This window comes from Tauraco erythrolophus, chromosome 7 (assembly GCF_009769465.1).
Source record: "Tauraco erythrolophus isolate bTauEry1 chromosome 7, bTauEry1.pri, whole genome shotgun sequence".
In the NCBI taxonomy this organism is placed as follows: domain Eukaryota; kingdom Metazoa; phylum Chordata; class Aves; order Musophagiformes; family Musophagidae; genus Tauraco; species Tauraco erythrolophus.
In genome coordinates, this window is record NC_141471.1 from 21966981 (window position 1) to 21993767 (window position 26787).

Consider the following 26787-nt stretch of genomic DNA (forward strand, 5'->3'; position numbering starts at 1 on the left):
TCGATGAGTTTTGAAACCGGGGCTGCTATGGAGCTTTCTTTTTACCAGTGTTTTCAAGGCTACCAGCATCAGAACTGCTCAGTACTTTGACAGTCCAATGAAACCACAGTGACTTTTATCAAAAAAGAGTCAAATGATGCTTTTATTTTTATTTCTTTTAAGAAGAAATTTTTATTTCCTTCATGGAGAAAACCAGTAGAATTCAACTGAGCGTGTTTCTTGTGTGACAGCTGTCTTTAGCCTAATTCAAAGCAAAGCAACTTTCCAGGCATTGCTGCATGGTGGCTCTGCAGGAAACACAAGCTTCAGGTCCAAACCTTCATCTCCTTAAGTCTGTGCAGGTTGCAGGGACCTGCAGCACTGCTCCACCAAAAATGTGCCAAAAAGTCCTTAATGAAAATGCTAACTCACCATAAGTCTGTGACTATTTTCCTCAGTCGGTCTCTCTCTTCACCTGACATTATGAATTCCCTCATCTACCTCTTTCACCGTCTTGGGAGTCTCTTCCCCTAAAGGAATCAGCCCTCATAAACTGCAAATATTTTTTGAGGATTCTGGCATTCAGCAAGGCAGTAGACGTTGTCCCAGCATTTTGCTTTAAATGGCCTGGATGTGTTGCTAATAAATTGTCGCCCAGAACAAAAGAACTTTTCAAACTATAAAGGCCTTTTCCTCATTTTCTACATTTGTTTACAGTGTAGAGAGCTGATTTCCCTGTTATTTATAATCAGCTCCAAGTTAAGTGTCAGCCAAAACCTAACATCTGAGTCAAGGATTTGCTGGGTTTTCAGTGGCTGTGTGAGGATGTAAACTCTGAAGAGAAATATTTACAGCCAAACAAAAACATCGTTTTCCCCAAGGGATTTTTAAACCTTCAATGAACTATAAGTATTGATCTTACTCTAAATTTGTGGAAATGAGTTTCTGTGAAACTGAATGTTAACTCTGTCCCAGCTGAAACCAGGACACTGAACTCAATACCTAAGTAAACCTTACCATAGTTTTAATTTACCCACTATTTACTAGAACATTTCAAACCACTCTTTCAGAGGAAATGACAAAAAAGCACAAAAAATGAAAGTAAGAACCAGGATGAAAGTTTAAAAAGATTACTTCTTTAGAGGGAACTCTTAGTAAAATACATATGATTTGTAAATAGGATTTACTACTAAATGTCACTGTGATCCTCTAACCCAATTATCACCATTTACATACCATGTACAGAAAAAAAAAGTAATTTTGAATGCAAAGAGAAAAAAAACACCTGACACACATATTATATAATATTATATTTCTTTTGATACTTCTGAGATAAAAGCTGAAGGTTTAAATGTGTAATGATGAAAGTTTGGTTTCAGTCGTTTGTTTTTTTGCTCAGGCAATACAGAAAATGTGACTACTTCAGCAGTAGATAAATGCTAGATAAACACTGCTTAATAGTAGTTTATCCCATAAAAATAATTCTACCCCTCTCCGAACACTGATGCCCGGAGACAGCTGCAGTCCGATGAATATAAATTATACCAGGGTTCGGGAATATGCTCTGACAGAAGAAAAATTACAATAACAGCCTCCTAGCCCTGACGGATAGTGTTTGCAAAAGAATGTAACGTTTTCAAGGCTCCTTGTGGCAACACCTCAGCGCGCAGCGAGCCCTCGCTCCAGCCCCGGCAGCCCGCATCGTCGCGGCAGCTTTCAAAAAGGCCGTGTGCCTAAATTCACGTCGTATCCAGTCGGGTTACTGTAAACCACACGCGCGCACAAATCTTGTGTTTAAGCCCCTTCATCCTTGATTTATAGCGGTTTTGTCAGCAAAAATGGAGCTCTGAGGGGGCGGGGGGGGGGGAGGGGAGGGTGCCGCGGGAGGAGCCGCATCCCGGGCGGCCGCCGCGGCGCCCTCTGGCGGCCGGAGCCGCGCTCGCGGCCACCGGCGGCTTAGGGACACCCAGAGGCCGCCGGACGGGTTCCAGCAGGCCCAGGAAAGGACTGGACTCCAATGGATCCGACCTGATTTCATCCGCAAAGGTAGTTCTGAGGAGCGGGTAAAAAACACCTGCGTGTTTTTTCCGGTCTCTGTTGGAATCCTGGCACGTCTCTTTGGGAGCAGCATCCTCAGAACCCCTCTCCTGGCACCAGCTTTGCCAGGGCACAGCGAATGGCTGCAGTGCCGGATACTCATTTCATTCAGTTTCAACAAGGTGTTTTGCTACCGAGTATTCAAAGAATATGTCAACACAGCCTTCCTTTAAGGATTTGCAGCTACTTCCAAGATTTATTTTTACTTTAACTCTTCAAAGGTTTTATCTGCGCTACCTGAGGTACACAGTAGATACTAAATAGAGTGAAACTTTAAAACATAACTTTTTATTTTGACTCGCAGAACCTGAAGTTGGATTTCCCTGGCTTTACATAATGGTTAACCTCTTATCGGTTAGACACCACTCCTCACTGCATTTTTTTTTTTTCCAGAGAAGAGCAATATTAACAACAAACACAAAAGGAATGATGAAAACATGTCAAATACAACTCTGATTGTTTTAATGACATTTAATTATTGCTGTCATAACACAGACTTTTTAACTAAGAGGGACGGAAAAGCTACCAAGGTTATAAACACCTAACTGTCAAAACTGACATCAAATTGTCCATCTCACTAGTTGAAGATCACAAACGCTTGGTATATTTTCTTCAGAATGTATCAAAATAATATTTGCCCGATTATAAACTCCCTCATATTTCATATCACATTCAGGAAGACACAAGACATTAATAAATTATTTACGGATAAGCAAGCTGTTGGTATATCTTCTGTTTAGCACCTCCTGATGCAGACATTAATGATCATTACTACTTAATAGCCTAAATCAGTGATGTGCAGTGATTCTTGCCCATTGATAAATTGTATTTCATTTAGTCAGTGTTGACATTTTCTTTTCTGGATACAATGGCTGGAAGATTAGTAAACTTTGTGAGCTCAGTCCACTGACATACAACATAGTAATATTCTTTTTCTAATCTCACCACATCACTTTATTTTTCCTCATAACTAACATTAACAAATACCAACATCTGTTGCCTAAAGCCCTGAGAGCACCAGCATGAATTTTGCAGCAGTACATGGAAAGTCTCCTCCTGGTTTGGTTTTTTTTTTCCCCTTTGGCCCCAAGTGACATGTGAACTCCCGCAACCTGCTGAGCTACCTTGTCATTTAGCAATTCCCAAACCCAGTGGTAGGCCCCTGCCTGGGAAAATCCCCGCTCTGTCTGGCACATTATCTCACTGGACATTTCAAGTAACTCCCCAGTCTCTCTTGATTGGGTCAGTTACGCTGTGACCACAAAACCCTTCACATTTGTATCAAACCTTTTGGAAAAGGCAGAAGGGGTAATTCTGTTGCACCAAGGAGGCCAGTGGACATGTTTCATTTGATAGTAATCTGGCTGGTATTTCAAATACAAAGGCACAGCTTTTGAAAAGATCTATAAGCTAGAAGCTGCTGCAGCAAGGTCCCCTGACACGCAAAACCCACGACTTTCCTCACTCGTTCCTTAAATATCTACCCACAAACGCACCAAGCTTTCCTTTGGCAGCTTTCCCCTCCACAGCACAGGAATGCTGGCTACAGAAGGCTTTCGTGATCAAAAGGGAACCCCACGCTGTGGGGAATAGTGGCCCTAGAGAAAGCACTCCAGGTGCTGTGTGTCGTGCTTTAACAGGTGTCTCCAGGAAGGACTGACAAGAGGACCCTAATACTGTCACAAGTCAACTTAGTCAACAGAACAGAACGAGCCTCTCGCTCCTACCCAACAGGTCCCATTGCCCTGTGGGGCGTCTTCCATTATCTTGCTCCTTCTCTCAACGCCTGGTTTCCAGGGAAGGCTGCAAGCTACTGACTTCCGCGGGGGAGGAGAGTGCCCGCTAGCTCTCCCAGGCAAGATCTGCAGGGAAACTTTTGCCTCCCCTTCCCCGGCTCGCTGCCGGGAGAGCAGCACGGCCCCTCGGCGGGCGGGCCGGGCGAGGTTGCCGAGGCGCCCCGGCCCGCCGCTCCCCGGGGCTCCTGGGGGAGCCGGTGTCTCCCTCCCTAGCGCTCAAGCGGAGCTCTTCGCCTTCGGGAGCGTCTCGTACAGGGCAGGGAAAGACACTCTGGAGACCCCGCGAAGGGGCTGGGAGGGGAACAGCACCGGCTCTTGGTGATCGTGGGGCAGATTTATGCAGGGAGGAAAGTCCCGAATTCTCATTAAAATAAAAAATGAAGTAATGGAGAGCTCTTTCCGGAGAAGCGAGGGGAGGGAAGGGGTAGAAGCCGGGACCGCGACCGCTCCAGGCCTCCCTCGGGAGCAGAGGGACCCAACCCCCAAACGCCGTTCGTCCTCTCCGGCTACGCGGCCCGCGGAGCTGCCGGTGGAGCCCACACCGCTCCGGTACTGCGGGAAGGCGGCGCGGCCCCCTCGTCCCCGGCCCTCCCTCCCTCCCCCCTCGGCCCGGCAGCGCTGCCCCGGGCTCCGCGGCGCTGCCCGGACCGGCCCCGCCCGGGCAGGTACCGGCCTCGCTTACCGCGGCTTTGCCTCGGCGTCTCCCCGCCGGCGAGCTGGTAGCGCTCGCTCAGGAACTGGAAAAGTAATAGGAATCCAGCGGCTAGTTTGCTTCTCCGCAGCCTCGCCATAGCACGGAGCCTGCCGAGACAACTCTCCGGGGTGCGGAGTGCGCGCCGCTCCTAGTCGGGGGGTGGGAAAGTCCGGGGCGGCGGCGGCGGAAAGCAGCCCTAGCAGGCGCCGAGTCGCCCCGTCCTCGGACCGGCTCGCATTTAGTGGGGCGGCGGCGACGTGCCACGGGGGCCGAAGGCGCCGGACTGGGTCTCGCGGGAGGGGGCTCCGTCCCCCCAACTTGCACGGCCGCGCCGCTCTCTCAGTCCAGTGGCATCACCGCTGGGGAAAACAAGCTCAGCCTCGCCTGCGAAGTGCCAAACTCTTCCCTCCTTGCAGCCTGCTGATAGATTTTAGGAGAGCCACTGAGATCCTCCCTTCCTGGCTTGCCCCCACCCAGCTCCCTTCCCGGCTTGCCCCCACCCAGCTCCCTTCCCCCGCAGAGTGAGGCAGGATGCCTCAGGGACGGAGCCTCTCCTCGCTACACCGCTACCGACAAAAGCCCTCCGAGGGAAACGAGCGGGAAAATCTTCCAGCCGGAGCCGACGGGGCAGCCCCGAGCCCCGGGGGCAGCAGGACCCGGAGGGCGGGCGGATGAACCGCGGGAGAGGATGTGCCGCCGACAGGCAGGCAGGCAGGCGGAGAAGAGCAAGTTCTCTTCTTTCGGGGCGGTTTCCGCGGCCGCCGGTACTAGTGCGGGGCCGAGGGCAGCCGCGAGAGGCGGGTGCTCCCCCGGCCCACACCGCGCCCGCTGCCGCCGCTGCCCGCTGCGCAAGGGCGGGCGGGTGCGATGGCTGTAGCCGGGTCCCGGCCGCCTCTTTCGCACTGCCCCCCGCCCCCCTCCGCAGGAGCGCGGTGGGACGCAGGCGCCGGGGCTGCACCGTCTCTCCCGCCACTAAGGGCGGTGGAGCGCTCCAGCCGCCGCGCTGCGCTCCGCTCCGCGGGCTGACGCTCAGGTCGCGGCAGCGACCCGTATGGAGGTCCCGGTGGGCGCTGCCTCCCCGCGCACCCGGCTGCAGCGCGGAGCGGCTCCCTGCTCCGGAGGGAGCGCCGGGAACCTACAGCGCACGGCAGGAGGCTGGGGCCGGTGCTTGTCCTCTGCGCGGCCGCGGAGCGGCATGAGATGGAGGGGGGGAGGAGGGGGATGGCGGGCGGCACGGATAGCTGTGGGGGACGGAGAGATCCCAGTCCGCTGTCGCCCGGTTATTCGAAAGGGTTGTTCCAAAGTTGCTTTGTAAAGATGCGCCTGTTTCGCGGAGTGACAAACTAAAGCAACCCCCAAATCTTCTTTGCCCCCCTCCCCAACATTTTCGGGGCAATCAGCCTTCCTTCACTCTTCCCCCGCCTCCTTTTTTTTTAATATTTTTTAAAAAATTTTTCCCTTCGCGAGTCGAAGAGTTGCGTACACTCATCATTTCAAAAGTACAGGGACTCAGGGCTCTCTCCTGCAAAAAAAATGATCTACATGCTTCGTTTAACGCCCCGTGAATAATCCCATCGCCTACATTAATCTGTGCGCAACGGCGCGGAGGCAGAAACTAGCCGAGGGCACATCAGTCAAGCCCAGACAAGCGAAGGGGGCACCGGAGACCGGGCGGCGGCTTTTTATCAGTTCAGCAAACTCTGGCGCTGGTAATCAGTTGTGCACCATGTATGCCCCAGCCTCTCAACCCTTGCTACGAAATAATTAAATTAATTAGGACGACAATTAAATTAATCAAATAAATAGGGCTACAGAATGTCAAACATAGCAGATAACTAATACTTAATCACAAAAGAACCAGTAACGAGACTGTGTTTTCCCTTAATTTACCGCTGTTTCTGAGATTAAGAATTCATCAGCTCCGTTGTAATTGTCTTGCTCTTTAATCTTTGATGTGTTTATGTGTAAATCAAAGAAGAACACTTGTGAGTTTAAGAAGTATATTTGAAGTATAAGCAGAAATTTACAAAATCTTTTCAACATATATTCAAATAGGATACTTGAGGATAATTCCAGTAAGGTTTATACATTTAAGCTTACGGTGGGCCCTTCTAGTTCAATCTTTTTGTACATCCTTTTGGAAAAAAAAAGAAGAATCCTTTTCAACCACTCCAAGTATTGCTAAAAAAACTACAGAAATTCTTTCCTAAGATAAGATGACACTGAAGATCTTATGCTAAGTAACAGCAGGAATGAAATCCTGGCCTCAGTGTGAGAGTCCTCTGTGGGAATTTGGGGAGTGTGATTGACCTTTATAGCAGGTGATCTGGATTATGACACAGACTTTTGTGCAGATTTGGACAAGTTATTATTAAAGCTATTGTTGTTTCCTAAACAAAATGGGAGAGGGAAGTTTCTTCATGCTGTTTAAATACCAGCTTTTTCTTGACACTTGGTCAGATTGCCCAATTTTCCCCAAGTTTTGCAGGAGTTTCTGAGAGGGCTGTTGAGTTTTGACCTTCACTGGAAGGGATAGGGAGGCAGTCTTGGAGAAGGACTGCCTCTCTTTCAGCTGTTCATCAGCAGTATTTTTAGATTAGAATAAGGACAGTAAGGATTGGAGAATTTTCAAAGTCTGTTTTCATCTGCTTTTGTACTCTTTCATAATAAATTAGTATGTTATAAAGCTAGAGTAAATCTTAAAATAAGAAAGACATGAATGATTTGAAAAAAAAAAGTTTACATGTTGCCCACTATGTATAGTATAGAAAAGCCTAAATGACAGCAACTCACATTTTCTTTCATTTGCCATCTGCTTTTCAGTCTTTCAGAGGTTTATAGTTTCAGGTTTACATTCTCCTTAGATGGACTACAAAAACTGTATACTGAATAAACAAAAGACTTAGCAATAGTCATCTGAAGCACACAGTAGCAGATAAAAGTACCAGCAACATACTAGATCCCACAGTCGTAATTTGCAGTGCTCCATGCAGTTGTGTGGCGGTGTTGCAGCGTGCAGGCTGGGAGGTTAGCACACAGTCACTGCAATCGGTACCTCTTCTGCTCCATGGTGAAAATCAAACCGTGCCCTCCAAGGAAGGCTGTATGCATTATCCCTCTTGTATTTAAAAAGATAATTGGGACACAGCTATATCTTGATATAATTGTGTGTAAAAGCACAGGCAAAACATTTTATTGCTCTGAAAAGAAACCTCAGATGAAAGCTAATAGTGAATCCTATAATGATTAATTACACCATGTCATTGCTGGAAAGACATTCGTAACAGAGAAATCCGTGTGTTCACTGTTATTTATAAAGCACAAGTAAAACTGAAACAACAACTTCTTGGAGGCTTCTTGAGGTTATGAGCTGTATTTAGTTGGAATACAGTGCCTGTGGTAAGTTTTCATTTCTCTTATGTGCTTTTATCTTCACCATCCTTGCACATTATCTCACCTCTCTTAGGGATGTATCTTGCAGTGGCATAAACAGCAGTGGTTCCATAGGAATCAATGTGAATGCTTTCATTTTCAGCAGTCAAGAATATGGCTGTATATTTTTCTCTTCCTGTGTAGCTCCAGCGTCTCTGATTATAACATCAATCATTCAGGAAAGAAAGGTGGCAAGATTCTCCCTGTTCATGGTATTCCACGGTCATACTGCTTGCAAGTGCTCGCTCCCATTCACACATTCATTTAAGAATTTGCTTATTTTCTTTTTCCTTTTCATATCAACATAGTCTTTTCAACCTACACATCTTCTGGGCCTGTTGCATCTGATTATGAAAAGCTGAGTTTTAACATTTCTTTTTTCTGTCCTGTTTAACATGTTATTACCTATTCTGCTCTGATAAGTGCAGGTGAGACACCCTTCAACTGCACTCCAGGCATTCAGTACTAGCCTGGAAAGACACCTGCTTTTGAATTTGAGAAGTCAGAGGACAATCTCTCCTTCAAGTGGGAAAAAGAAACTGGTAGGTAATTGCAGCATCCATGACAGTGGTGAGAATACCCCTGTAATCTCTTCCAGGAAAAAATCAAAGTGAGTTTTCCTGTTTAGTGAACTTGCACTTGCTGTTGTTCTGCAGAGGATTGTGCCTGTATATTAATAAATAGACTACAACCAGCAATATCTTCTTCTGTAACTGAGCAGTGTCTAAGAAATTACCTGCTTTCACAGCTTCAGAGAGAAAAAGATCTAGATAATTTTAGAGCCATAAATAATGATCTGCCAGGATTAGTCCCCACAGGGACAAAATCGAGTATGTGACCCTTATGGGGCAAGTAGTCCGCAGCTTGATGTTATGAGTATCACAGACTGAAGCTACAGTAGACCTTAGTGTCTTGGAGTCAGTTTGCCGCTGAGATTCACCTCCATCCCTTCAGAGCTCTGCTGATAGCTGATTAGGGCTCAAGAAGGTGAATAGCATTGTTATTGGGAATTTGGCTGAGGAACATTAGGTTTTGTATTGTCAATGCAAGGTGTTAGAGCTGTGAATTTAGAATACTGCCCAGACGGCAGCTGCCTTTGGCTCTGACAGTTCAAAGAAGGAGCACAGCATTTTAGTTGAATCACTAAAGGCCCATGCAAAACTCAGATGTGAAGTATGAAGTAGAAAGATAACTTCCTTATTAAACAAGGAAATGCAGTAACTTTCCAGAGAAGCAGCACTGCGCTCTTAAATGAGCCTTTGTTTCTTCCCATTTCTCCCAGCTGGGAGAGCCTCAGGTCTCACCACTCAGCTTGATTTCCTGGGGCAAGTGCTGAGGTTCCCTTCCTGGCTGAGTCACATCCAGTCGGCATCTGCCAAATTCCCTGTGACTCTGTGCGCAGTGCTATATGCAAATACACGAGTTTGCATAATTGTGATTAATTAGAATATGCCCCTACTCTGGCTCAAAGAGCTGTGCGGTTAATGCTAGTACAGTTCTGTTCAGTGAAGCTTCCTGCTTATCTCTAGGACAGCAGTATGACAAACCTCCCACACGTACTGCCTTACGCCTATGTCTCAATCTATGGTGAGGGAGAGGTTCTGTGAGGGTACAGAGATAGTCAGATTCATGGTGCGGTAGATACTTTGTGATGTGGAAACTGAAACTCAGTCTCATTATATCATGTAGTGATAAAGTGGTTCGCTGGCAATTTGAAGGGGGGGAAATTAAAGAGAAACATTTCAGCAAGCAAGGCAGCATGACAAAATAATAAAGTTTGAGGTTAAACGAAAAGTTTAATCAACCAGTGTTGATTCCTATTTGACCTCTGTAATGATTTTAAAAGAATGGAGTAGTTTTTGAAACAGAACATCCTTTCAAAATGAGAAACCAAAAATTTCCAGCTAAAGTTCCATTACTTGAACTAGAGATCCATCGAACATACTGTTTCAGTGAATCTGCCTTTGCAACAACGTTAACACAGGCACCAGCGTCGCTGCACCAAACAATGCCTTTGCCTGCTTGTGATCGGAAACTTCGAGAACGTTACTCAACTTTGAAAACCACAAGGCAGCAAAGCCCAAAACAGGGCCTGGAAGTTTCAAGTCCCACACCTCATCCTTGCAACTCCAGCAAAGGCTGTGGTTGTGACCCTTATTCGATATATGTCCAGTACAGTGATAGCTATGAGACCCAGGAATGGAGGAAGAACCAGAAGGCTCCCTGAATGCTTGTGACAGGGCCAAGTTTAACAGAGAAGTTCATATTTCAGTATAGCACTGGTCAGCAGGCTAAGTTAGAGTCATAGGAGAACTGAAAGAGGCTAAAGGGTCATGCAGAAGAGAAAGCAGTCGTAAAAATATGTGAGAGAAGAAGAAAACAATTTTGCCACTGCTGTTTCTCTGTTGTTGTGATGGAAAATTAAATATATATGGATGCAACCTTTTCTGTGATGAACCCTATGTGCACAGCACCCAGGCCTTTTATCATGGTTGGCCACGGGGAAGGTGAGTTGGGGTGAGGAGAGCAATGAGGGCCAGAGCAATCCATTAGGTCTCATTCAGCCAGGTCAGTAGGGATCAGCACAGGACAACATTCAGAACGGATGTGTTTCATAATGGGCATGATGGTACCAGTAGTCACTGAAGTAGTCAATTTAAAGAAAGCTGAGGGAATTTTTTAAACAGAACAAAAATTTTCAGCTAAAATTGAAACCAGATGAGTTTCCAACGTAACTTTTCAGTGGCCACATTTTCAAGAAAGCAACCTTTATTAGGATCTGCAGAGTATAGCAGACCATTCCATATTAAGGCCTTTCTTACTCTTGGTCTGGAGCTGGTAGGAGGGCCTGAGTAATTACTATGGCCCATACAGTTGTGAGTAGAGTTAACTTTTTTTTAATCAGTCGAGACCAAAGAACAAAATCCACTGCTGGGCACAGCAGGGGAAGCCAGACAAGGGTTAGGGCTGGTGTTACAAAAAGTAATTGGGTGGGGATTAGGTTTCAGGTCAGCAAGCCTGGGCAAACTTTAATGCTAGAATGGTCTTAACAAGTGCTTAGCTGAGGCAACTGACACAGGAGTAGCTGTGGCACAGACCTTCTGTAAGAGGGTCAATGCCTGGTGTTAATGATGGTTGTGGGGGTGGGGGAGTGGGGAAACTGCAACCAGTAGTGAAAATTTGAGAGTTAAGCCTTGAAAACATCTAGCACATTTTCGTACAGTGGTCACAGCAACAGAACAATCTGCTCCACATCTGTCAGCTCAGTGCCCATTTGCCTTTTCCCAACTTGCTTGCAGATGAAACCACTCCACAGACTGCTGTAGCAGTTTGTGGCCAGGAAGACCTCTGTTGCTTGGATTGCCACAGCTTGGTCCATTGCGGGCATCAAGACTGCAATATGTTTAGGGTGCCGCTCATATACTTTGTTTTTGCTTCAATTTAACACCTGGAAGAAACAATACTGTTGAATAACTGGCTCCCTTACAATATGGGGACTATACAGTACAGAACCTTGGCTTCTTCCCTGCCATATGGACTGATGTCTCTAGGCACAGCTGTCATATCTGATGAGCCAAAACTCAGTGATTATGCTGCACTGGGTCATGCAACAGGGAAGAGGCATCTTTATCCGTCATCTTAGGTTGTCTGTTCCTAACACGTATTCAACTCTTTTTCCCTTCAGCTCAATTCTCCATCCTCCTGATCCTCTCTGGAGTTGAGCTACATGTCTGAAATCCAAGATCCTGTGCTGAACTCCCTATTCTCATCCCTGCTTCCACAATAAACTTTGGTTTGTGTTGACCTTTCCTCTTTCTACAGCTTTTCCCCCTGCCCCTCCTTTATTAAACATGTAAGTCCTGCTTTTGTTCTGGACCAATATGTATAGACATACATCAATGTGGTATTTACATAGGTTAGACAAGCACAACAGTCCCATTAGACAATATGTGCTCTTTTCTGAAAAAGAGTACAGCATTTTGCTGTAGTAGCATTTCGCTGTATTAGGGCTCTGTGTTTTTTCCCTGTATCACTCGTGTATTCACTCATATCTCTTCTGCAAAGCTGTTGAGAGGAATTTGCTTCTTTTCAAGAAGCAGTTTTGAAGAGTCTTTATCAACCAACAAACTAATCAGTGAGCCTCACTAGCTGGCACAGTCTAGCTAAAGACTGTAAGTAAGTTTATGCTTAGGTCGATATCCTTTTTCTCTGCAGTTTTAACAAACAGGAGAATTTAAAAGCACAAATTAACCCAGAATGCTTCAGAAGAGACTTTCTCAGTTCCAAAGAGAAGAGGCTGGATTTTCAACTGCAAGGCAGCTCTATTCCCAGCTCCTCTCTGACGGCCAGTCACTCTGCTGATATGACCTCTGCATGCGCTTCCCAAATGATTCCCCCATCAGAACCTCACGTAGGAGTAGCATGTGAATACTCTGCAGCCTGCTTCAGAAGCACACCAGCAGCCTGCATCCCCAGCGTGGGCATTCCAGGACCACACCAAGGTGGGCAAGCAGGGACCTGGCCCATTAAACCACAGCCTGTGCAGGCAGAGAATGGAGTTTGCCAGAGACTTTTTTTTTTTTTTTTGAACACTGGTTCTATTGAACTTAACTAAATCACCATCAGTAGAGAGCTGATCTAGCTACAGAGAAATGAGAAATACAGTTACTTAGAAGCTGTGTTGCCTTAGATTTCACCTTAGCATATTTCCCCTGTGTTGTGATGGAGCATCTTAAAATGCACGATAAACATTCATGTGTAGGAATGCAAAGCAGATTTGCAAAATGCCACTGTGACTTGTACTGATAGCGGGTTTAGGGAGGGGATATACCTTCAAAGAAGAGTATAACCTAGCAAGTTCTCTTCCTTGCAGTCGCTGTGGCAATACTTCCTTTGCCAGAGCAATCTTCAAGAAGGAGAGAACTCTCAAGGAGCAGTTAGGGGTTAAAGCAGATGAATGTCTCCTTTTATCTTGTTTTGAAGTGGTCCCTACTTGGATATTGCAGATTGAAAAGGTTTCTGTAGTGGTTCCTATCTCTTAGAAACACACAAATTATTGCTGCAAAGGTAGGTGGACTCATCTGCCAGACAATGGGCTTGCCCCAAGCAGTAAATCCTGCTCTGACAGCTTCCACTCCTCTCTGCAGTCGGGTTTCCCTATGATTTGCCCCTACATGTTGGTCCAATCTACCCTTGAACACTTTAGCCCCTATATAAACATCCAGATGTGATTCTTTGTGGCTTCCACATACACCATGAAGCCCGTGTGCCTAATGAGAGAAACAGTAAGCAAGAGTCCAGTGAAGAATAGCACGCACTTGATGATTTTTCATGTCAGAAATCCATCCCAGCTAAATGTTTATCGTGAGACTTTGATCTCAAAGATTTAGTTCTCCCTGTAGAGCAAAAGCAGATGCTTGGTAAGCTGTAGCTGTAGTCCTGACAACCCTTTCAAATGTCTAGACAGTGGAAAGAGATGATTACATCCTCTTTTAAAGTCAACTGCAACAATTCAACGCGCTTAACATGTTTACCTCAAGATGACCCTATTTACACTGCTTTGTTTCATGGTACTGCAGGCATCTAACACTATTGAAAGATGGAGGACGATAAGGTGGTTCCAGATAAAAAGCCACTTTTATTAACAGTAATAAATCTGACAGATGTGCTAGGTCACATATGGTCCCTATGTAGGCTTTAGCATAGACTTAGAGATTAAGGAGTTTGATAATATGCATTTACAGCTAATATTTCTCATTTAAGACTCTTGAAAACAGTAACACTTGCAGAAAAGCTATTTAATTAATGTTAATTGAAGAACATATTAAATCCTAGAGATAAGCCCAGGAAGTGCCCAACATTGCTGCATTTACTTTATAAAATATATTGAACAGGGGAAAAGTTATCATAACCGTAAGTGATGAAGAGCTATCTTAGTGTAGTCTTCAAGATAATAGACTTAGGAAAAGAAATCTGAAAAGAGAAGGGAGGGAGATTCCAGCCTAAGCAGTATCCTCGAAATAGAAATAGATTCTAAAGGTTTTCCAAGACAAACCAGCCATGAAAACAACAGATGCTAACGTGCCAGGTCTGCCTTATGTCAGCCAAGTCACTGGAGGAGGTATGGAAGAAGTTTACAGGTGGCGTGATTCAGGACTACATCAACTGCTTTCAAGTTTTGTAATTAAGACCTAAATCTTTTCCTTTTGGTAGAATAAGCTTCTGATTTTCTTATTAATTCATTGTGGTGTTTAAAATGAGCTTAGGAACCTTTGGGAACCCAAACAAACTGGTGCTGCTGACAAACCCTTTGGATGCTTGATAACTTAGAGAAATTTGGGAATCTCAGAAAATGAATCTGGTTCCATGCCAAGTGGTGTCTGGATATTACCTCCAAGAAAGTTTTTAAAACAAAGCTCTGAGTAAACGTAAACTGTTCTTACCTCTGGCAAAGGTGAGTACCTGCATCTTCAGGAAAACCCATATTATGGTATGCTTCTTTATTCTTGTTACATAGTCAATTGTCCAGGGCAAAGTATGAATTTATGCAAAAAAAAAATTGAAGTTATTGTTGTCAAGGTGTCAGCTTCATTTAGAAATGTTTTGTGGACTTCTTTGTCAACTTCTCTTTCTCCTAATATTAATTTTGAACAATCTTATTTTATGTGATCATTAAAAACAATTTCACAGTAGTGTTTATGTGATGCCACTAAGTGGAGTTTCATCAAATCAATGAGAGTTCTCATTTTTCAGAAATGAAGTACAAAACTTCTGGACATATTATAATGCTTGGTAAAACTTTCAGTTTGTCGCATCTATTCGATACACATAATACTGAATAAATAGGTTTTCAAAGAGGTTGCCAGTATGGTCCTGTCACCAATTCAAATTGGATTTCCAAAATAAGTGGGTAGTAAAAACATATAAGTGATATATATACACTCAGTAAATATAATAATTTTCAGAGATTATGACTTCAGCTTTATGCTTCACCATGAACTCTGATCTGAGTTGCCCAGCTGCAGTCATCAAAGTTTCTCCACTAATGTCAAGAAGAGTTAGATCCTTTTATTTCTAGTGCACAATGAACATTACACACAGAAGACAGACCGTGCATATGCAGATTTTAACACAAATGGTTTTAAAAATGAAAACAGAAAATAACATTTAAAACTGGCAATGTTTGAATCATAGCAAACATAAGGAAAAAGAAGTTTAATTTTATAAAGTTCAGAAGCACTTAGTGAATTTTTAGGGACAGATGACATGTGAAAACCTTAACTGAAGTCTGTTAAATTCATGAAGTCACAACTCACAGTTTCTCCAGAACCTACGCTGTTGTGTTGGCAGCAAGTAGATATTTAATAATATCAAGGACGCAAATGATGCAAAAGAAACAATTCTTTTATGTACTTTTCAGTAATAAAATAAGAAGTCTATACAGATAACACCTTTGTGCAACACAGCCCAAGGATTTTATCTTAAATTAATCTTATTTGATATTTCAGCAGCTATAAATTTCCATGCTATGGAACGTACGTCAAAGATACAGGTTAATCAGTGTCACAAGTCAAACACTGTTCTGAAGAAGAAACTTCTCTGCTTTATAATCCATCATCCATTTCTTTCCTCCTTTATTTTTTTCTTTGCATCTTCCCTTATCTATTTCTTTTTTTGCTCATGAAGAATGGTGCTTTTAAGCAAGAATGTTATAAACTGTAGACTGTGCAAATAAGTCTACGTCAAACATACTTAAACGATAGATTGTAAATCTTTGAAGTGAATTGTTTTTTAGAGGTGTGACAGTAGAGTAGTTCTGCCCAAATGTTTTTCAAAGCACACTACTTTTTTTTTTAATTAGATTTTTAAAGTTTTGGATACATCTGCAATGTTTTTTGCTTAGGAAAGAGAAGAGTATATTTTTGTAAATTCAGTATTTTGTTCAACATTAACTGTTACTCATATCAGTTCATATAGCTAATACTGTTTCTTTCAGTCATTGATACACAAATAGGAAGAATTCTTACATTCCTCATTTATCTACATTCCTTGTAAGGTCAGTTAAATTGGTCTGAATAAGAATTAAATATGCAGGAACACACAGAGAGGTTCTTGGTTAGCATCATTCACGTAGCACTGTGGTTTCAACACTGCTAAGCTGGATTTAGCCAGGTTAGACAACTGAGCCAGTGTATATAAAATACTAGCCAGTTGTACTTTAAGGACAAAAAAAAAGCATTGACTTGGGCCTCCTGATATTTTTTATCTGTGTGAACTGAAATACCTGGATGTCCAAGAGAGTTATGTCAGTTCAGACTATTTGAGGATCTGGAATGTTGTGGAAGTACATGGCTGGACTTCAGATCCCTTCTGCAGAACACGTCTTGGAATGAGTTATAGACTTGCCTGTGGTTTTTCAGCAGGTGAAGGCTGGCTATGCAGGTAGCGATTGGAAAATGGCCATTTCCTTAATGCTACCCAGCCTTTAAAAACATGTCATTTATGTTTTCATGAAAATAAATAAGCTCAGTCTAACATGTTACACTACCTTTACTTTTACTAGATAGCAATCAGATGAAATGTAATTATCAGCTAGCATGACTACAACTGGGAGATTTTTGCAAAACTGATTTGAGAGGGAAAAGGCAGGGTAGGGGGTTGAGGGAGTGTACATATGTGTTCTTTCTGCATGCTGGAAAGCGTGATATCATGTATGTATCTATGTCACACTTTCTGCATGCTGGAAAGCGTGATATCAGGCTTCTCTGCTAGCAAGAGAGTTGTGAGTCAATTCTTTCTGATTTGTACTTGGGCAAGTTTTATTTAGCATATGAGAATGCAATATTCCAAAGGGTCATTACATTATCGCATTTTTTTGTGTGGTGTTTTTTTTTTATATTATTAGGTAGCCACTATGAAATACTATCAGCTCTTGGGAAGAGCTTAAAGATAGGTTCTTCTCTTGGTTATGTGGAAATACAGCACTGCATACTTATAACCTTCTATCTTCCTCTTTTTTTCTTTCCTTCATGTTTTCTTTAGTGGATTTTGTGCATTTTGGTAACTATAGTTCAAGTTTGCCAAATGATTATTTGTGTCTGATTTAATTCTCCAGTTATTGACCCTCTTGAGTGGAGTTCACTGCCTATCTGGACAGACTTATTTAAATTAAACTGTTATTTCAGGACTCACATGATAGCAGGCAAGAAAATTAAAAGCAGTCTATAGAAATATCACATGGTAGCACGGATGTGATGTTTGTAAGTCCTTTTCCTGCTCTTTGACAACTGTGGTTTGTGGACAGATACTGATTTTCAAAGAGGAAGCTGTTCTAACATGCTGCCTTTCCTTCCCATTTGCTAAACTGCATTTTCGAGACATTAAGAATCTTTCGAGACATTTGAATCTTTCAAATTGCAACAAAATAAGATAAATTTGTTGAAATTTTATTTTTCTTTCTAAAATTGCAGCTATTTTCCAAGCTTCAAAGTTTGTTTTAAAAAGTTTTAGTGTATATATATAGTCTTATTTTCGAGTTTAGTATATAAATTTCCTTTGTCTTACTTTTTACTTGCAAGTCTGGAAAACATGTTTTCCTGATACAGACATTCACAGTTTTTCTAATGCCTGCAAAGTGTGATACAATTGTAATTGAAAGACAGCATAGCTCATACATGGGGAGATAAGAGTAAATAAGTTCCCTAAGATTAGTGGTCAGAGATATAGTTACAAGTGGTTAGCCTGATTTATCGAGGTTCTCAAGCAGATGTGACTTCTAAGTAGGAGAGGACGAAACAGACCCAGAAGCTACAACACAAGCTGGGCTCAGTTCCTGCTTTATCACTGGCTTTTTGCAAGTCACCAAGAAGGCCGATCCCCCCTCCTAAGTTAAGAGAATACCCTGTTCTTACCTTAGAAAGATGTTGTGAGGGCCATGCAGGAGAGGCTATGAGGTCTGGCACTGCCTTGGTAAGGGCAGCCACACAATAGATGGTGCTATTCCCACGCTTCAGAACCAGGGTGACCTGATGTCTGTCACAGTGGAGGTCATGCACGGAGAATGTCTTGATATTTTATTTTTTCCCCACCTATGATGTTCAAATAAAGAGCAAGGTTACAAAAACATTTCCCCCACCTTCCTCAAGTAGTATTCAGCTTCCCTGCTTTAGGATTTTTTAGTTGTTCCCATAATATTATCTTTCTCTACAACAGTTTTCCACTACTCAACCAGGTCAATTATTAATATCACTCTCCACACATTGTCCTCTCTCCCTAAAGCAAGTAGAAGAGGCTCATTCGTTCCATTTGAGCATGGAAAAAACATTTTCAAAATGCTAGTCCTAACTGGTATATCTTGGGATCAACTTAATAATTTGAATCAAATCCTTTGTTCAGAAGACAAAAGAACCAGCAAAGAGGATAATGGATTATCCACTGTCACGTCTCATCTGGAAGTTATCTAAAGGCTGCTTTGATAAGTAGAGTGAGAATCCGTGGTGTGACTAATGTAGCATCATTGTATTGCTGTAACCTGTGAAACACAGAGATATTAGGCTCATAAGAAGTACTGTTACAGAGCATCCAAACTGGATAACAGCAGTGACAGAAACTCTGGCATCTCATCCATTATATATACATTGCATTGATACAAAAAATGATTTTTGTAGTAGGACTGAGGTATTAGAAGTCTTTACACAAAATAGCTGCTTGTAGATGAGGAGAGAGTTAAATGTTTTTAACATGGCGCAAGAGATGATTAGTTAGGCGAATATAGATATACATATATTCAGATAGAAATCTCATTACTTAGTTGTCTTGTGGTAACTATAATAGTATGTACACCTGTCAAAAAATCTAGACACCGCCCTTTAACAATGGAGATGAGCAGGACAACGTGTTGTCCTCAGCTCTGCTGATGGCTGCCTGTAAGCAAACAACTCCAATGGCCAACTATTTCCTGGATAGTTACACAGGAATCCTGGTTTGCCTTTAATGCTGCTCTCCAATCCACTTGCAATACTTTAAGTAGCTCTTAAAGACTCTGCTGTACTAAAAAAAAGCTTAATATTTCCAGTAATTTGTCAAAGTGTTTACCAAAAGCTTAACAAGGATTTTGGCACCATCCTTGTCCTCCTGGTTGAAGAAGCTGTGATGAACACTAGTAGGTATTTAACTCAGAATTGCCCCAAAGGGCAGAATAATATTTGCTAATGTGTCCTATTTGCTCTATGTACTGTGTGTTATCTTTCTACATTGTACATTGCTCCATCTGAAACATCCACCTCTCTCACAATCTTCGCATTATGGAGGAGAATGTGGGTATTCCTGAGGAAAAGGACTTGGGAGTGCTGGTGGATAAGAAGCTCAACATGAGCCGGCAATATGCGCTGACAGCCCAGAAAGCCAACCATATCCTGGACTGTATCAAAAGGAGCGTGGCCAGCAGGTCGAGGGAGGTGATTCTGCCCCTCTACTCAGCTCTCGTGAGACCCCACCTCGAATACTGTGTTCAGCTCTGGAGTCCCCAACACAAGAAGGACATGGAGCTGCTGGAGCGAGTCCAGAGGAGGGCCACGAAGATGATCCGAGGGCTGGAGCACCTCTGCTAGGAAGGCAGGCTGAGAGAGTTGGGGCTGTTCAGCCTGGAGAAGAGAAGGCTCCGGGGTGATCTTATAGCAGCTTTCCAGTACCTAAACAGGGCCTACAGGAAAGCTGGAGAGGGACTGTTTACAAGGGCGTGTAGTGATAGGACAAGGGGCAATAGATTTAAACTGAAAGAGGGCAGATTTAGGTTAGATATAAGAAAGAAATTCGTTACATTGAGGGTGGTGAGGTACTGGAACAGGTTGCCCAGAGAAGTTGTGGATGCCCCATCCCTGGAGGTGTTCAAGGCCAGGTTGGAGGAGGCTTTGGGCAACCTGGTGTAGTGGAGGATTTCCCTGCCCATGGCAGGGGGGTTGGAACTAGATGATCTTTGAGGTCCCTTCCAACCCTAACCATTCTATGATTCATGAGAAGTGTCTCCTGGATTTTGTGTTCCTGTGTGTGGTAATTTTTTTTTTTTCCCTAAAAATCAATCGTTGTTCTTAAAGACTCTGATAGAGGTTACTTAAGAACAAGAAATGTAAGTTTATGCATAAAAATCCAGGAAATAGATTGCAGTAATAAACTCCAGGAAATATTCATGGATGAGAGGGTCAACAGAAGTTAAGCAGTGACCCTGAAGTAATAGTACATTACGGTTTTCGACTCCAATATACTGAGTACAAAGAAACAAATTGATTTTTTTAAAGCTTTGAAAATTAAACCAACCACAGTAAAAGTGTTTTACTACACATCAGCAAAAAAAATGTAAACCCTTCCATAAAAGCTATTCAAGTAAAAACAAATGTCACCACAGACACAGAACGCAAGATTCCACTCTTCCTAATTCAGGTGATGCCTCCCTAGGGCCATCATTCCCTAATGGTTTCGTTGCTACAACTGATGGCAGAATTTGGCCTAGCCCTGGGGACCAGTGCAGTTTGATGGTACAGAATTTGCTTTCTTTTGGAAAAGAAAGCATTTTGAAATGGAATAGAGAAAAAAAAACCAGAATAATTTAATCTTCTTAAAAAAAATTAAAAAACTACATTTCAATCTAATCTCAGTTTTGTTTTTTTTTAGTCTCAGCATAGGGTGCCAAATGCCAACATCTATGTCCAAGGCATACCCCATAGTGTCTGCACAGCAGTCCCTCACCACCCCTACATATAGCATGCATTACCCACCTCTGAGCAACATAAAACTGAGGCTGGATTACTCCTGCATTATTAGTCCTTTAATCTCAGAGCCGTCATTTCCGCTGGTGTGGGGAAAGCCAGACTCAAGTTCAGCTTCTCTTGCAGGCTGCAACCTGTGTTAGCCTGCTAATGCTTCCTGCCATGGGCAAAGTCTCTGGGTTCCCCCCACCTCCACAGATTCTAGAGCCTCTCCAGAACCAACTAGAGCATACTCATCCATCAACTTTACACAAGCTGATTGGCAGTCTTTTATAGCAGCTGCCCATCATTAGCTGCTTGATGAGGGAGTAAGGGGGAAGAAGAGGGAGGAGAGCAGATTGGGCTGTAATTAACCCTCCCCAGGTGATTGCTGCAGAGTGAAGTGTATATTCTTCATCACGGTCTTTGGTAGTTCCAGCTGGTGTGGCTGGGGGAAGAAATTTCTAATTGTCAGATAAGAGCAGGGTGAAAGTTATACCATTTGATTATAATCTGCATAAGGCCCTACCTGTGGCTGAAATTACTAAGGTTATAGAGACAGAGATCTCAAAGTGGTTGACCTGCATTGGTACTGGTCTCAGTAGTCATTTCTTGAAATCAGATGTAACCATCTTTCTACATTTGCAGCTCACAAAGAAATGTGTTTACCTTTCAGGGAGAATGGTGTGGTAAAGATATTTGTTGAAGAAAATCTCAAGTATCAATTTTTTTTTTGACTGTTGCTCAGAAATATCAATGCTAAAAGATCTCATTCTACTTTTTGATTGATTGCCGTGGTTATGAAAACAAAGCCATTTCCCCAGATCTTGGCTCTGAATTGATCGTGTATTAAAAAAGCTGTCAGGAAAGTAATTGCATTTAAAAATGGATAAAGCATGTGCAAATTTGTATTTATCTGTGTGAGTTCTTAGGTGTGTGTATTCTAAGTTTAGAAACAGAACAATAAGATACCTGTCAATGAGACAAATCATCTTTAATCTGGGTACACGGAGATGTATTTCCATTTTAATAAGGACCCAAAATGTACCATTTGGGCAGAATTATATAACAGAAAACCTGTGCTGAACATTGTTCCTTATACAGTACCATGTAATTAGGTTCCAATCACCTCGTTTCCTTTTATTAAATAATGTAAAGCACAAGAATAAAAAAATAATAAAATTTCTCGATGCTCAGGACTGAAAGTGAATAAAGGTGTCGTTTAGATACTGTAATAAAATCTTCTATTAGAAATAGTGCTAGCACAGTATCTTGAATTGCATTTTAAAAATAAATATCCAGATGCCAAATGCAGTTTTGTCTGCTCTGAGGATAGACAGATCTTTAACCTCTACAGACACAACTATTTGCTGGATTTTGTACAATAGGTTGAATTAACCCTACATCGTAAGGCACTCTGCACATCCAGCTTCAGCTAACAGGAAAAACATAGACAAGTATACATTGTGTTGTCTGGATTCTCTGTGCAAGGATGCTGCCATTCCAGATGGCAGCATCCTTGCACAGGCTACTTGTTATTTATTCTAGCAATAAAGACACTCACGTCTCTAAGTTTCAAAGTTTTGGGGAAAAAAATATTCTTTGTCATTTATTTCTACTAAGCTAAACCTTTGTTTGGCTGTATCTGTTGATGACATTAGCTGAGGACAGCAGTTCGATAAACTATGAGAACCAAGAGGAAGTGGTCTCTTATTAGTTCGCAGTCTTCATCAGGCCCCGGGCTCAAAGGAGCCAGAGCAAAGCCCTGCAGTCACTGCTTCATCACGTAGTACATAGAGCTCCCAGTGCATGGTTGGCTCAGGAATTATTAATTCTATTTTCTGTCTGTAAAACTAAAATGCCTTAGCACAGACATAATATTGTTTTCAAACCTGAAGAAGATTTAGCTTCTTTGGTAGCTGGACATCTCTTTTCTTTGCTTGTTAAACAGTATGAGATTTGCTTTTAGCAAGAATGAGGTGGGAGAAGACCATGGATAATCTCTTGGCTGTAGCTGTTTGGGGCCTACTCTCGTCTCCCTTGCTTTGATTCCTCTCCACACTGGGCTAGGGCTGAGCAGCAGCCACATGTAAACACCCTGCTCCTTCCTCCTGTGGGAGCAGAGACTCAAGGTTTTGATGGATGCAGCTCTGGTGCTGTGTTAAGAGAAGAGATCTCTGTGTGAGAGGGCAAGGGATGTTTATGAGGAAGGATAATAAGTGGAAGGGTGTTTCTGAGGCCAGCGAGGGTGCAAGAAGAGTCCTTTAGAGAAGCTAAAGGTTAGTTTGCAGGAGGCATGCTAGGATAGAACAACTCAGGTAGTCCATGCTGACTCCCACATGCAAGGCGCAGACAGGGTGCTTGCCAAGTGGTAGGGGGCTGCTGGCTGAAGTGAGGAGGTTTAAGAGTATGAGATGTATGAAGGTGAGTGGAAAAGGAGAAAAACTACTCAGTCTCGAAACATTAAAGAACTTCTGCTTTACCTGCTCAGACCTTTAGTACCATAAGGCAGTTAAGGTGTAAATCATAGCAATGAAATTTAAGGATGTACTCCAGTAAAGCTTAAGCAAGTACTTTCAGCAGATGCTTAAAAGGTAAAGGTGTGCTTAGAATCTTCACTCAATTTTCCTCTTGAACAGAACTGGTCTGAATTGTGTCATTTACTGTAGTTACGTCTTCTGCTTCATAAATAAAACTCAACTTGTGCTTACCAACATTTTATGCATATTAAACAGAAATTGCTAGGCACTTCGAATATTAGGTGATTTAGTTAGGCTAGCCAATATTTATAGAATCATATAATGGCTAGAGTTGGAAGGGACCTCAAAGATCATTTTGTTCCAATCCCCCTGCCATGGACAGGGACATCCTCCACTACACCAGGCTTCCCAAAACCTCATCCAACCTGGCCTTGAACACTTCCAGGGATGGGGTAGCCACAACTTCTCTGGGCAACCTGTTCCAGTGCCTCACCACCCTCAGAGTGAAGAATTTCTTCCTCAGATCTAACCTAAATCTCCCCTCTTTCAGTTTAAAGCCATTGCCCCTTGTCCTATCACTACACGCCCTTGTAAAAAGCCCCTCTCCAGCTTTCTTGTAGGCACCCTTTAAGTACTGGAAGACTGATATAAGATCACACCAGAGCCTTCTCTTCTCCAGACTGAACAGTCCCACCTCCCTCAGCCTGTCTTCATAGGAGAGGTGTTCCAGCCCTCGGATCATCTTCGTGGCCCTCCTCTGGACTCGCTCCAGCAGCTCCATGTCCTTCTTGTGTTGGGGACTCCAGAGCTGAACACAGTATTCCAGGTTGGGTCTTATGAGAGCAGAGTAGAGGGTCAGAATCACCTCCCTTGACCTGCTGGTCACGCTTCTTTGGATGCAGCCCAGGATACGGTTGGCTTTCTGGGCTGTCAGCGCATATTGCTGGCTCATGTTGAGCTTCTCATCCACCAGCACGACCAAGTCCTTCTTCTGTGGGCTGCTCTCAATCCATTTTCCACTCAGCCTGTGTGTTTGAGATTGCCCTGACCCATGTGCAGGACCTTGCACTTGGCCTTGTTGAACTCCATGAAGTTCACACAGGCGCAGCTCTCCAGCCTGTCAAGGTCCCTCTGGATGGCATCCCGTCCCTCCAGCGTGTCCACAACACCACACAGCTTGGTGTCATCTGCAAACTTGCTGAGGGTGCACTCGATCCCACCGTCGATGTCATCGACAAAGATGTTAAATAACACTGGCCCCAGTACTGACCCCTAGGAACACCACTCGTCACTGGTCTCCACTTGGGCATCGAGCTGTTGACCACCACTATTTGATTGCGACCATCCAGCCAATTCCTTATCCACCGCGTGGTCCATCTGTCAAATCCATCTCTCCAATTTAGAGACAAGGATGTCATGCAGGACAGTGTCAAATGCTTTGGACAAGTCCAGGTAGATGATGTCAGTTGCTCTTCCCTTATCCACCAACACCATAACCCTGTCATAGAAGGCCACCAAATTTGTCAGGCACGATTTGCCCTTGATGAAGCCATGTTGACTGTCACCAACCACCTTATTTTCCAAGTGTATTAGCATCGTTTCCAGGAGGATCTGCTCCATGATCTTGCCAGGCACAGAGGTGAGACTGACTGGCCTATAGTTCTCTGGGTCTTCCTTTTTTTCCCTTTTTAAAAATGGGGGTTATGTTTCCCCTTTTCCAGTTGGTGGGAACTTTACCAGACTGCCACAGCTTCTCAGATGTGATGGATAGTGGCTTAGCAACTTCACCTGCCAGTTCTCTCAGGACCCACGGATGGATCTCATCAGGTCCCATGGACTTGTGCACCTTCAGGTTCCTTAGATGGTCTCAAACCTGATCTTCTTTTACAGTGGGCAGTTCTTCATTCTCCTGTTCCCTGCCTTTGCCTTTTATGACTCGGGCAACGCGGCTGGAGCTCTTGCAAGTGAAGACTGAGGCAAAGAAATCATTGAGTACTTCAGCTTTCTTCATATCCCGGGTAGCCAGGTCTCCTGTGTCCTTCTGGAGAGGGCCTACGTTTTCCCTAGATCTCTTTTTATCACTGACATACGTATAGAAGTTTTTCTTGTTGCCCTTGATGTCCCTGGCACAATTTAACTCTATCAGGGCTTTAGCTTTCCTAACCTGATCTCTGGCTACTCAGACAATTTCTCTGTTTTCCTCCCAGGCTGCTGTCCTTGCCCCCACCATCTGTAGGCTTCCTTTTTGTGTTTGGCTAGGAGCTCCTTGCTCATCCATGCAGGCTTCCTGGCATTTTGTCCAACTTCCTCTTTGTTGGAATGCACTGCTCCTGAGCTTAGAGGGGGTGATTCTTGTATACTAACCAGCTTTCTTGGACCCCTATTCCCTCCAGGGCTTTCTCCCGTGATGCTCTACCCAGCAGATCCCTGGAGAGGCCAAAGTCTGCTCTCCTGAAGTCCAGGGTAGTGAGCTTGCCGTGCTCCCTCCTTGCCACCCTAAGGATCTTGAACTCCACCATTTCAAGGTCACTGCAGCCAGGACTGTCCTTGAGCTTCATATTCCCCACAAGCCCCTCCTTGTTGGTGAGAACAAGGTCCAGCAAAGCACCTCTCTTTGTTGGTACCTCTATCACTTGGAGAAGGAAGTTATCATCAATGCATTCCAGGAACCTCCTGGATTGCCTGTGCCCTGCTGTGTTGTCCTTCTAACAGATGACAGGGTGGTTGAAGTTCCCCCTGAGGACCAGGGCTCACGAACATGAGGCTGCTCCTATCTGTCTATAGAGGGCCTCATCCACTTGGTCTTCCTGGTCAGGCGGCCTGTAGCAGACTCCCACTATGGTGCCACCTGTCCCTGCCCTCCCTTTAATCCTGACCCATATGCTCTCAGTTGGCTCCTCATCCATCCCCTGGTGGAACTCCTTGTTCTCCAGCTGGTCCCTGACATAGAGGGCGACACCTCCTCCTCATCTCCCCTGTTTGTCCTTCCTAAAGAGCCTGTATCCTTCCATTCCAACACTCCAGTCATAGGAGCCATCCCACCACACCTCTGTGATGCCAATAAGATTATAACCCTGCAGGCAGGCATGCACACACCTCTAACTCCTCTTGTTTATTCCCCATACTATGTATGCTTGCATAGAGACATTTAAGTTGAGCCCTAGATGAAGCTGACTGGCTGGAGCGGCTGAAATTCTTTCTGCTGCTCTTCAGGTGCTCTCTGCTTGTCTTGATCAAGACTGATATTATCCCCCTCCCCCTTTAAACCTAGGTTAAAGCCCTGTCAACAAGCCCCGCCAGCTGTTGTGCTAAGACCCTCATTCCCCTTTGGGAAAGGTAAATTGATTTTGATGAGACTACTCTGGAATTACTGACGTATTTAAAATGAAGCACAAGCTATATACTTTGTTGGAATGTGATTGAGGGAAGGCTTGATAAGGTAATTCATTGATGTCTTCATGTTAGCTTTAGAACTAGTAAACGTATTCTTTTTTGATCAATCACAAATATGTAGTGCAGAAGAACACTACAAACTGGGTCATTGAATGTGTAATTACATGTTGCACATA

General features: G+C 43.7%; 1 protein-coding gene across 1 annotated transcript in view; it reads right to left on the reverse strand.

The window, feature by feature from the left end:
• Positions 1-4663, reverse strand: part of PLXDC2 (plexin domain containing 2) — a 278206-nt gene extending 273543 nt beyond the window's left edge. The window contains exon 1 of the mRNA XM_086614682.1: positions 4555-4663. Coding sequence (XP_086470808.1) covers positions 4555-4663 — 109 coding nt within the window. The remainder of the gene's footprint in view (positions 1-4554) is intronic.
• Between the last annotated feature and the right edge of the window lie 22124 nt (positions 4664-26787).